Source organism: Pseudopodoces humilis, chromosome 3 (assembly GCF_049639895.1).
Source record: "Pseudopodoces humilis isolate 2021_Gansu_Grassland_sample_001 chromosome 3, ASM4963989v1, whole genome shotgun sequence".
NCBI lineage: Eukaryota > Metazoa > Chordata > Aves > Passeriformes > Paridae > Pseudopodoces > Pseudopodoces humilis.
Window position 1 is genome coordinate 65,249,680 of NC_142202.1, and position 13,235 is coordinate 65,262,914.

The following is a 13,235-nucleotide window of genomic DNA, read 5'->3' on the forward strand; positions in this document are numbered from 1 at the left end:
TGGCATCATAGCCTGTTGGCAGATAGAGGATGGAACAAACTTGTGTGGCAAAGGGGCATTATATAGAAGCTGTCAGTAGGGCTATTTAATAACTGATGCTGTCATGAGCTATGGAAAAGCTGGATATTGGCTGATGGGTATATCAGGGAAGGGTCAAAGATTTCAAGAAATTCCAGATATTTCTTACCTTTTCATCAAGGGTGCACGTACTTACAAGGAAATATAGCTGTAGTTAATAAGTTGTCATTGAACTTACCTAAGTATGAAAAAACAGATTGGACAGATATCCAGGTGTGGGAAATAGAAAAGGTATTTTAGATCAGGGGACCTACTCAAACAATTTTTTATTTTATTTTTTTTTTTATTAAAGGGGAGAGGGAAGTAGGGGAGAATCACTTTCAAGTATCTGTGGATGTTCCTGCAGTTCCTTGTCCCTGCACTGGGGAAAAGTGCATACCACGGAAGTCTGAAAGGTTTCCATGATGAAAGGCGAGCTGGCTGGGACACCTTGCCAGCCAAATTGTTGTCACATTGTTTCCATCTTACCAATGGAAGCCCTTCGTGCTCTCACAATCTAGAGTGGGATCATTCTGTCTTTTCTGAAAGCCTACAAATAGTTGGGGTGACCTCTGGTTTCTAAATAAGACAGCAAGATTAGCACTAATAAAGCGTATTTCCTTTCTGAGAGAAGGCAGCAGACAGAGGCTGTAGCTGCACGTATGGGTTGAGTTGGGCAATGGAAGGTCTGAAGGCCATGCCCTTGTGTGGGAGCATTCCTGTCAGGAATGGCCTTGGGCTCACCATTACGAGTCACAGAGGCTGTGATGGATGGGCCACCAGCACTAGGCACAGTGTCTGATTCTGGACTCCACTTCGAGTTGCATGTGCCCCAGTGAGACAGTCTGATTTAAAAACTCTCAAAGCTGTGAAGATGCCTCTGATCTATGCTTTGCCTCCCCCAGTAGCACAGAGCTACTGTGAGCGTTGCAAAGCTTTGCTTTGCTCCTCTCTGCCCTCTCTCCCTACACCGTACTGCTGGAGCTGTGCCTGTTGGGAGACTCAGCACAGAATATGGCACATAAAACCAGCATTCATCTGCATGAATCTGGCCTTGTCAGTGCCATGGCAACTTGAGTAGTTCAGAATTTTTGCATCATTCATGCACTGTTAGTGCATGAATTATATGCTCATTCATAAGGCTGGTTTCTGCTAGGTACAGTTTTACAGTTCTGGTTGGGAAGGTGGTGCAAGTTTCTAATTTTTTCCTAGAACACACAACCCTCTGGTTTCTATTAGGCTACTTAATCTTTCTTTCATGTTGAATGGCAGTTTACAACAGAAAGTAGAAAAATGCCTGGAAGATGGTATCCGGCTTCCTATGTTGGACACAAAACAGCTTCAGAGTGAGAATGAATGTCTCAAAGAGAAGAATGAGAAAGCCAGTAAGGTTAGTCTGCAAGTTATCTTCTGGTGGCATCTTTAACCTTAAGTCCTGCACTTCCCTTTTTTAAAATATAGAAATAAATATCTCACTAAAGAATTATGTATTTGTTGCTAATTCAAATGACTTTTCAAGACCTACCTGTCTCTGTTCAGAACATTGATTTTGCATGAATTTTGTGTTCTGTCAGAGTTGAACTGTACTGTCATTTGCATTTTTAAAGATGCTAATTAGAATCTGTCTACACACCTGTACGCTAATTTTTAGACAATGATCTGAAGAGATTTAAGCCTTCTAAATTGCTTAATTTTATGTTCTAGATTATAGACAATCAACAAAATCAGATAACTGGACTGATTTTGGACATGCAGGTAAGGAAGAGTGTATATTCTGTTGTTTACTGTGTACATTTTTAGTTCATAAGAATAACATTGCTAAAGTTGGATTTTATTCTTTTTTCTTTCTGAATAGGAGTCAAAGGGAGAAATGCCAAAAAACTTAATCTTATAAGTGGACTATAGTCAACCCATGGTCTCTTGCAGGCTCATAGTGTAGTCGTTATGTCTCTGTGGTTTAGCACTTCACTGGTTCTCATCAAAAAGTGAAAAACTGTTGCTATGTTGCATCCTTATTCTGCTGGTCTAGTGGATCTTCCAAAGTACAAAAGCAGTGTTGCTTAGGGGCTTCATTGTTCAGTTTGTTAGAAGAGACAGGTGCCTTTCTAAATCATCCTGCTTCACCCTGTTCAACTGGTTTCTGACACTTAGATACCTTAACTGTCTTGGTGGATCTCAGGTACCCAGCTTGCAGCCAAAGATTTTTCTAGGCAGCAGAGGTTGTCAGCTAGGAGTCAGCTGCAGCTCTATATATCTGATTAACAGAGTGTTGAAAGTTACTCAGTGACCGCTGTTTGTTGTGGAGAAAAAGAAATGTTATACAGCTTTTAGAGAAGAAGGTATTGCTTGCAATAGAAAAAGCTGAGCATTTAAAAAAACCTAAACATCTGTTTTCAGCAAATATTGAAGCCAAACTCTAGTTTCCACATTCCTCTTCTAGAATGTCATTTGTCTATTAAAAGTTTTCTCCCACTGTTAAATTGCTTCCTTTCTCTGCCTCTATGACAGGAGGCCTGATTCCTGTCAACAGTCATGTATTTGTTTGATTAGATTGCAGTGTATGAAATGTATCTGTAGAGAAGCAGTAGGAGAATTTAGGTTGAAACATGAGGTACATATATTAACTGGAAAGGAAATCGACTTACTTAGCTTCACAAGGTTTGAAGAAGACTGATTTTATCAAACTGAGATGTTTGCATGGAGCAGACTGGTATATGCAAAAATTGTAATATAGGCAAATATTGTTTCAGGTGTTACATAATTAAAAAATAAGTTCAGCTTCAACTTAATAACCTTTTTGAGGTTCTTTGTCATTTTTTGTAGTTAAGATTATTTACATATATACTCCATATATATGTTGTGCTTATTAGAGATACACACAACTTGCTAAGTGTAAGCTATCATCAACCTAGATCTTTCCATGTTTCCTAAACTTTCTGGTCTCTTTCTCACTATTACCTTTATCTTGAGACTAATGGTCTTCAGTGTTTTGTGTGCTTAGCCTGACATGACTTTAGGGAGCTGGACTATGAAATGCTGAATAATTGTGACTGTCTGTGAACAGGGTACTGTTCTGTTCTACAGGAGTTCCTCTTTCTTTTCCTCTTGAGGTATTTTGTATAAGGACAGAAAATAAGATTTGAAAATGGTGTCAGCCCTCAAATTACTTGTAGAATATAGCAGCTGCTTTGTATCCTTGATCTCCCTGGCCTTCCATACTTGTGATCTGGGAAGCATTGAAAATTAGTTCATTAGACATTGAAATCCCTTATCAGCACAGAGATGCAATTTATCTTCAGCTAAGATGATCTCATTTTATTCCCTGTCTTCTGCCACATTGTAAACTTACGCTTGAGAATGTATTTCAGTTCATTGTTTTTAACTTCCAAGCTGAAAACAAATTCTGTTTCAGACAGCAGTTGTATAAAGCAGTATTAGTTTCTATTTGCTCATGATCATGGTGAAATTATTTTGATCTTGCTTGTGTGGTTTTACTTCATTGATTTGTTGTTCTGAGTGAGAGGGATTAAACTTTTGGTTGGTCTTGGCAAGATGCTGTGCTGCATATATAGTGCATCTTTAGAAAGAGAAAAATTGTAAATGACAGTGGTGTTTTAAAAAATAAATTAATATTTACATGATTTAGACATCACAAAACTAACAGTTTTGGTACAAAAAGGAGAGTAGAAGTAAGTCAGATTTGTACAATGTCTATGTTACCCAAAGTACATCTGTCAATCTTGTCAGTCACAATAAACCCGAGCTGTGCCAGGCTGGGAATATTGCCACCAAGTTGTAACTTTGAAAAGCATATGGGAAAATTAAGGGTGAAGTATAGAGGATTCATAGCACCATGAGAAACGTGGAAATCTTAGCTATAGCTATATATGAACTGTAGGTTCAGCCAAGCTGTTTAGCACATGTGCTTTTTCTGAGCTTTAAAATGAGGGTGACAGAGAATGATAGATCTTAGGTGTATCTTTTGAAAATAAACATTGATTTATACTTCTAGTAGTTCCCATTACATGGGGCAGTTCTTGAGCCGAATGCGTACACATTGATTGGTATATTCTAAAAATTGTTTTTTGCTTAGTTTGCAAAGTCATGTAAATTTAGTGGCAGATGTAGTTCTGAAAATACACTGGGGAAGGTTAATATTTCTCACCCTGTCTTCCCTACCACCATCCCCCTTCCAGAAGGCTGGACAGTCAAACCTTTTTTGTCTGTTATTGACATGAACATGAAACATCTAAATGGTAGTCCTAATGCATCTATCATAGCTGGGGCACTGGGTGTCCCTGAACTTGATCTTCATCAAAAACTGTTAAAATTGGAAGATATTTGGAAGCTGGGAGAGTGTTTTTGGCACTGCATTGTCCTGTTCACTTCATGCTTCTTAAATATGATGTCTGTACACCACAGATGGAGCTAGAAGGACCTTCAGTCCAACCTAGTAATGGCTATTTTTCTCAGTAGATAATATTTCTAAAAAACTAAAGGCAGTGGTTCAACATCACTCCAGGTTCTGCTCATCTGCAAGTACGCAAAGGAAATGCCTGAAGCAGTTATTTCCTGCCCTCTCCTGGCCCAGGGTGTTTCCTTTGCCTCCTTCCTCCCACTGATGTGTGTAGCTGTGCTTTCTCAAAGAGCTTATCTTTAGGATACATGTTACTTCAGCACTTCCTTTTGCAGGGCATGCTGTGGGTAAAAAGAGCAGCAGATAAAGTCTATGAAAATGGTTTTAAAAACAAGTAATCGTATCTGGGTTCTGACTGCTCATTCTTACTGCTGACATAAAAATGAAGTGTTGCAGTTTTTTTAATCCACATTAAGTCTGTAAATGTTAGCACCATCATTTTCCAGTTTTGCAAAGAATATGACATAGTACTGACTCCCCACTGCTTGTGTGGTGTCAACCTGAGTATGCAGGGAAATTTTGTCAATGCTGCAAACACCTCCTGTGACCAGACAGGCCTCTAAAAACTTCATTTAGTGTTGGGCCTGCCTTGCCTCTCATTACTCCCTGCCTTCTCTTCAGTACTGATAAATCTTACAGGTGGCAAGTCACAGCTCAAGAGATCTCTCTGTTTGAAAGCACTAGGGTGCTTTCAAAGTGCTTGCAGAGTTTATATAGTCTCTATTCATTGTTAGTATTCAGATAAGATGGCTTGAATGTTCTCTTTCTAAATTTTGCCAGATGACCTAGAAAGACATATCTACAGATTTAAAAGCCAAATAGTGGAATAAATATGAGTACTTTCAAGAGTAAAGTTGTCCATTTTGGCAGTACCTCATGATTTCTCAGTGTGAGTTCTGTGGTTGAAAACTGGGGAATTGACAGCATGCGATTCCTTATTGCAGGTTTTTTTTTTATTTATTGTTGTTTAAGATTGTTAACTTGTGTTTTCATTCATTTCAGTCTATGCAAGAGAAGCTTTCACAAGAAAAGCTGATAATTCAGAAGATGACAAATGAGCTTGAGGAAAAGGAAAGACATATAGAGCAGTTGAATAAAACTCTCTCTGAAGTAAGTAAAATAGCACCAGTAACCCAGCCCTCTACCACACCAGAGCCAGGAAGAACCTTATAGAATGATTATAAGATCCCTTGGTAGGGCTTTATGAGCTTAATTACATACTTAAATGTCCTTGCTCCCATGCAATTATATAATGCATACCTCCCCTACCTCTAGAACTGAGAACTTAAAGGGTGAAGATGGCTAAGTAATGATAACTCGAAATAGCCATGTAAAAGCTGTCTGTATGCTGTTCTTTGGAGTGGTACAGAAACACTGATCCTATGTTTGGAAATCAGTTATTTTTAATTATACTATTTGTGCCTTGAAACTTTCTGCTACAATGAATGCTGCAGACTAACTTTCCCCTTTTTTCCACCTGCTTTTCACAAAGAACCAAAGACTGATGGAAGAGAATGCCTGCCTGAAGGAGCAGATGCGGCTGGTGGAGCAGTCCAGGCAGCCAGTATCTGAGAAGATGCCTGTAGCAGACCAGTTGTTCAAGGAAATGTCCCACTGCCTGTTTGACTTGAAAGCACTGTGCAGTATTCTCACCCAGAGAGCTCAGGGCAAGGAGCCTAACCTTTCCTTACTGCTGGGAATTAGATGTAAGTGGTGTTGACTTTCCAGTGTTTAATAAATGTTTAGATACAAAGGAAGAACAGTTTAGTTAATGAGGTGCTTGAACTTGCCAGCTGGACAAGCTTGTGTTCCCTTGCTATGCAGATGGAGCAGAGCATGAACTCATGGAGCTCTCTGGAAAAGCTGGGCTCTTAGTGCCTCTGGGCCAGTAAATGCATGTGACTACACAGGTCCTTGCCAAGTCAAGAGAGCAGGTAGCTGGCTCTTCATGTGGACCCAGTCATGGATAGAAAAGAAAGGTGTGTAGCCACGTGTCTGTCCCTCCTGAGACACACTGCAGTCACTATGAGGGTTGACAGATGCTAAACACATCTCGTACCTTTGTTTGAAAGCCCTTGGGGTCAAGTGATAGGAATATCCATCTACTGTTTGTATATGTGCATGTCTGGTTTGGGAGAGGGGGTGTCCAGGTTTTTTAAATAAGCCTTGTGCCTGGTAACTTCATCTCTTGTGCTGTTCATCTAGTCTTCAGCATTTCCTAAGCTGTTAAATTTAACCAGGAAATGAGAAGCAAGCCCTGAAACCAGTCAGACAAAGTTTATGTTAGGTCTTCGCTTCTAATAAGCTGGTTTTGTTGACCTGAATGTATCATATTCTGATGTTCTCTGAATGTTAATTAGAATTAATATGGTGGACAGGTTGCTGAAGTGAACCATCAGCAAGGTAGAAAGGTAAAGTACAGTGCATGTGCAGCAAGAAGTGCTACATGCCTGCTAGCCCTCTTTTCTGAGTGCCTGTAGAAACTCCCGAAGTCTCTAGAAAAGGCCTGCTCTATCCATTTTTTTCCACTGCTGTTCTGATTCATCAGACTTCAGGAAGTCTAGATCTTGGTGCAAACAGAAAAGCACGTCTTTCAGAGAAGCACTGATGGGCTCTGAATTGAGCTTAAGTTCACATAGTACCCCATTTTGTAGATTTTTCATCACACTGAAGCGTGACTTGTCTTGATGTAATTAAAGTGACCTGCCTCTTATTTCCAAGGAGGTGACTAGTTGCAGTATTCACAGGACTCAGCTACTGGAGCTTTAACCTTGGGTGTTGTCTTTCGTAGCACTGAGCTGTTCATCTGAAGAGAGTGAAAATTACCACAGCACAGAGACCCTTTCAAAGAAGCTCATGGATGTTTGTCAGCTGCGGAAGGATATTGATGAGTTAAGGACTATCATGTCGGACCGCTACGCTCAGGACATGGGGGACAACTGCATCACTCAGTGACAACACTCCATCCTGTAGCAAACGACTTACTAGGTCCTGCTGTGTCACAGGTGTTTGCATTTCCAGTAAAGAGCCATATGGGAAGGCTGCAAATAGCACTGGACGCGCATCTCCGAGGGCTGCGTGTAACTGATCCCAGGAGTCTGGTGTGCAGGGGACAGTCATTGTGTGAACAGTGGTACAAACTGCAAGAAACCTTTTCTCCAAACTACTGAATGTAGGAACAAGCTGTGAAGAATGAATCAGTTGGACACTCTGTTTCCTTCATTTGGGCTCATTTTATTAATTTGCCTAGTTTTAGGAACCAGAGCTTCAGAACAGCTGTGCTGCTACAACTCTCAGTCCTTTCCTTCATCAAGGAAAATTGTGTGACATTATCTGAGTTCAGATCTGAGGGGAGAGGGTTGAAGAACCTATGCATGTGTATGTCTGGCTGAACATGGTGAAGCCAGAGGCTTCTGCCACTGCACTTCACTCTAAGAATTGCAATTAGAACAATCTTGGAGCACTCAAAAAGTAATTGCTCTCCAAGTTGTCAAAAATTAGGATATAAGAAAGATGTTTTTAGTAATGGATGTCAATCTTGTGTGTCCAATAGGAGAGTTAAGCCCCAGGTTTAACTCCTTTATGCAAACATGTCCATAAAATATAGCTGTATCAGATTGTTTGAAGCACTCTCACGTTGCTGTAAGAAGTTTCAGTACAAAGTCTGTGAACCAGAGAAGCTGTAAGACATAAAACTGCAACATATTCCATGGCTATAAGAAAAAAAAAAACCCAAAACAACCAACAACTGTATTTTAGTGTTTGTACTTATTTTTCCCCTTAGGTCCTTTCCATTTCAAAAGGTTGCTGTATTTTTTTTTCCTGAAGGCCTCTGATAAAGTTGTGCACCACCTCAGCCATTTTTACTACAGCTACAAAAAGGGTGTTTGACCCTTGGCAAAATTAAGGCTCAAAACAGAATGTTTCCAGTTAGCAGTAAAAAATACTTGGTTGTCTGAGGACTGAAAAATTTTCCACATTGTTTGAGAATCTTGATTTCTCCATTTTTGTAGGAAGCAATTACATAAAATAGTAAGCTCATGTTCCATAGCTTATGCAGTGAGCGTCACTTGGCAGTGCTGTTTAACTCCCATGGGACAAATGGCATTTCCAGGAACATCACTGCAAGTTAACTGCACAGTTATCCATGGTGGAAAATAGTACTTAACTGAAGGAAACAAAAGCTTGCAAAGAGCAAAACCACTTTTAAATTGCACTGTTAAGAAAAATACGTGCATCTCTTACTTGTATGGTATTGCAAGAAGGTTTCAAATGCCTTAAGTTGCAAGTCAGTCAACTGATCTGGAGTGGGGATAACAGCAGAAATCTCGTGGAAGGCTTAGAAACTCAAACCAAGTTAATTCTAGGGTAGCATTTTTATGGCTAAAGTGAATATCTTCAGTTTTCTGAATTGGTGGTGTTTTGCTTTCTGTTCATTGTTTAATGGTTACTGTTAATGTTTTTAAAATTTAGTGCTTTAATTGTTTTAGCTGTATGGATTTATTTATTTGACAGTTTTTTCTATCCTGAAACTAGACTTGGACTAATTTGTGAAAAGTAGTGTTGCTATTTATATTACTGCTACATGGTGTTATCAGATAGATTAATCTGACTGGTCCAGCTCCTGTGAGCACTAAAACAGTATCTAGATAAAATCTCAAATGAGGTTATCTAGTGTCTACTTCAAGTAAAAAAATGAGGCCATTTTATTTTAAATTTCTGTGCTCTTTCTGTAGGCACACTTCAGTCTCTCCATCAGGGCGTAATTTGCTCCAGTCTTTCTTGTCCTCAGTGGTGTGATGCAGGTGCATTTGGAAGTACAGTTGTGCTCTTCTCATTCATATGACGAGTTCTACCATGAGTGGAGAAAAGATATTCTGAACTAATCTGCATTCTTAGACTGCCAACAGATCAGTGGTTGTTACCTAAAGGAATGATTTACTCTGGTAGCTCATTAACAGTATTAATTCCCCATTAATACATACCTGCTGCATCAAAGGTGTACTTTTATACTAGTGCAAAACTGAAAACAAGGATCTTTGTACCAATGGGCTTGCACAGTTTGCTGTGCCTCTGACAGTGCTGGCTTTTGTGACTATGGCTTCAGCTCATTCCTCTGGTGTGGTCAATTGTGTTCCTCCCTGCAGTGAAATAGTCTTTAGTTTATGGCATCTGTCTCCTATCAGAATTCAACAGTGTTCAGAATTCAATAGTGTTTCAGATAAAAAATCAGAAATATTAGGGAGAGAGGAAACACACAAGTTACACATGATTGCTTCCTTAGATGGCAATGTTGTACCTATAAAAAAAATCACCAAAACCCACATTTATCTACATTTGATGGAAATAAGAAGGAGTTTAATAGAGCAATTAGAGGGGAGCAGGAGATCTTTTGAGTCACTTTGAACTATTAAACTTGTCACTTGGCTGGTATTTCTCCACTGTCCCTCCTGCTAAATGGTGATACTGTACTGCAAAGTTGAGTTGAGTAGTTTATATTTGCCAAGCACTTCAGAGCTTTTCTGCTTTTCAAGTATTAGTTGTAAGTTCCTCTGGGAGGAGATCCCATTTTATTCATAATACTTTTGATTGCAGTGCTGTAGTCTTGTGTTCTAATCTTTTTGTTACAGAACCTGTAATATTTATGTTGATTTGAAAGCACTTGATTTTAAAACCCCCTGAGTTTGTCTGCCTCAGTCAAATTAAATAGGGAGGTGAATGATGGATGTGTAAGCCAAAGATGCAGACTACCAATTGATTATTTACAGCGATACAGTACTTTGCTTTGATTTCTTAAAATTTGGCCTGTTGTAGTGGTAGCAATTACTATATATATATGCATCGGTTTACAGATGCCTCTAAGTGGAATAAGCTTTGTCTAGGATATGCATGACTGTTTAATTGGTTAAAATGTAGTGTGTATGGTCTCATTCAGCATATTTAATACAGAAGTGATTAACGAATGTTAACGTTGGAATTGCTTCGATTTAGTCATGACAACTTTTTGCTGTAGCTATTAGACAATCCCAAGGGCTGAAGACAACTGCAGATGAATGGATACTGTACCGTTCTGGCTGTCAGCAAACTGCACAGTAACATTTTGTATGGTTTCAGATAGAATTTATATGATCATCTAGAAGATACTTACAGTAACTACTGTATTTAAAAGAATGTATTTTGAAAAAGATGTGGAAAGTAACCGTCTTCCGACAAGCTATAGATGATGTATTCACTATATAGAAGTATTTACTATATAGAAGTAATGCAGCTCAGTCATGTAAATGTGATTTAGGTTGCTGAACTCCACTGTGCAGCTTTGTGGTGTGACAGGTGTGTGAAATTGTGGAGATTTGCTGTAACCACCCACTCAGGCTCCAGCATTTCAAACTGATGGTGGTCATGAAGTAATTTAAGACCTGAAATTCCATCCTTTTCACTTCAAAAGGTTTCCTTCCTTCCTTTGCCCTTGCTGCCTGCCTTTTGTTTTAAACCTTTTTTGGTTTTTCTTGGGAAGGGTAAGAGCACAAGGAAAGGAGGAAAGCAAACCCTTTCTTCCACAACCTGCTGTCGTAGCACAGGCAGTGACAGCACGCTGTGGTCTCTCCATCAGGGCATCATTTGCTCCAGTTTTCCTTGCCCTTTGCAGTGGTGCGATGCAGGTGCAGTTGGAAATACAGTTGTGCTCTTCTCATTCATATGACGAGTTCTACCATGAGTGGAGAAAAGATGTTCTGAACTAATCTGCACTCTTAAACTGCAAACAGATCAGTAGTCATTATCTAAAGGGGTGATTTATTCCAGTAGCTCATTAGCAATATTAATTCCACAGCTGCATACCTTTGTGCCTTTTTAGCCTGAAGTAAATGTATATTCCCCCAGAACTTCAGATAAGTTGTTAGCGTGCTGATGACTGCACCTTGTTTTCTTCTTACCTGCCATTACTTTGTTAATAAGCTTTTGTAGTAAGGACTCCTGCATAATGTCTAGAAACAGAAGTACTGAAACTAGTTACTAGGTGTACATTTCAAATGTTAGGCTGGTTGTTGTATGCAGCTTCTTTGAATACGATGTGTGAGCAGGAAACACAAATCATAATGTGTTTTTTCTATGTATATTAATTACAGTATATCACTAGTTCAGTGGGGAGGCGTGTCTGGAGCTCTCTTTTAAAAGCACAGCTGACATATGTACTGGATCAGTCCCTTAAGACTGGTAGTTTTGTAAATTGGGTTCTATTTTTGAACTGCTCAGAATACCTCATATGTAAATAGAGTTGTCATGACTTAATCACAATGTGTTCATTGTAAAAAGTAAAGGAGCCACTGGCTGGCTCAGCTTTAGGCTTGTTGTTCTTGCCTCTTTTTGTAATTTTTTTTAAAGTAGGGTTTACAGCTAGAATTTTGAATGCCAAAGTTCTATTTATTAAATAATAATAAAAGTTTTCATTGTTAATGACTGGTATTTTTCCACTGGAATTTGTTTGTTGATGTTTGGGATTTGTATCCACAGAGCAGAAATAAATTTTGTTACAAAAGTGAATTTTTCATGGTTCTCATTTGTGCAGTATCTGACATGTGACAGAAGGGACCAAAGCTGGAGGCAAGAAAGGAATTATGAAACATCTTCCCAGCACCCACCCCAGCTCCCCTTCAATGGTCTCTTCTGCTGGAATACCAGCCGACCAAGTTCTCTCTTCCTGGCCTTATGTTTTGGGCTTTTTTTTTTAAATCAGGGCCTTGATATAAAAAAAAATATTATTTCTGTGTGATAAAAGGATTTTAGAGCGGCATTCCCTGATGCCTTTTTAGACAGATGTGTCTGTTTGCCATCTTGGATGCTGATTGGAGACATCAGAGGTAGGTCTGTTTAAAAGACCAAGCACAAAATTCTAGGCAGGAGTCAGCAATCCCTGCTGCATGAAATACTGCGGGTCAGTACGGCCCAACACAACCCAGCAACTTCGATTTCCATGTCAAGTTACTCTGAGGAGCAGTCAAAGGTTATGGATTTTAGTCAATCTGACAGGAGTCTTCACAAGTGTAGGGGGAAGTGGGGTCACCCAAAAAGGTTTTTTTTCTGGCAGTTCCCAGTGATAAATCTTGGAACATCGGGTGCTGACGAGCTTTGCACGTAGAGTGGTCATCTCCTCCCCTCCTCACACTCCATTGTGCAGAGTGCAAAAGCTGGCACCAGCTTCAGGGACACTGAGAAATGCACTGGAATTAGGTAATGCATTATATATGGCAGACATTGCTTTTCTCCAGCATTGTGACTGAAGGTTGCGTGATGGGCTTCTAACTCAATTAAGAACATTCTGTGCCTGTGTAAATACGTGTAACAGGCTGCACAGATGCCAGCTTTTCGTTTTTTGCTGAGGGTGGCCTTTTGTGAGCTGCTCAAAGTCAGGCTTAGTTTCAAAGTACAACAACTTTGAAGCACTGCTAACAACAGTAGTGGAAGAAAATGTTCTGTTGCCTTTTATTCCACAAACAAAATAGAGCTCCACGTGTGGGTAAAAATGAAGCCTTAAACAATAATGCTGCAAATAACACCGCAGCATCTTGAATGAGCACAGTTTGCAACAGGTAAATCTGGAGTAAATTGCTTTCCCTATGTAAATTAAGTCTGCATGCTGGGATGTTTGTTTTGTAAATGAATGGGTTCAATATAGTTGGAAAATTTCCAAGTGGCAAGAAAAGTGGATAGTATGAACAATGGTTTTTAATTACATTTTAGTATGTGCATATTTCTTTTCCAGCTT

The 13,235-nt window shown here is 39.4% G+C and overlaps 1 protein-coding gene across 1 annotated transcript in view; it reads left to right on the top strand.

The window, feature by feature from the left end:
• The window catches only part of CEP85L (centrosomal protein 85L), a 106,997-nt gene extending 94,984 nt beyond the window's left edge, over window positions 1–12,013 (top strand). The window contains exons 9-13 of the mRNA XM_014263483.2: window positions 1,330–1,447; window positions 1,762–1,812; window positions 5,477–5,584; window positions 5,967–6,180; window positions 7,266–12,013. Of these exons, the coding sequence (XP_014118958.1) occupies window positions 1,330–1,447; window positions 1,762–1,812; window positions 5,477–5,584; window positions 5,967–6,180; window positions 7,266–7,429 (655 nt within the window). The 3' untranslated portion in view covers window positions 7,430–12,013. The remainder of the gene's footprint in view (window positions 1–1,329; window positions 1,448–1,761; window positions 1,813–5,476; window positions 5,585–5,966; window positions 6,181–7,265) is intronic.
• The last annotated feature ends 1,222 nt before the right edge of the window (window positions 12,014–13,235 follow it).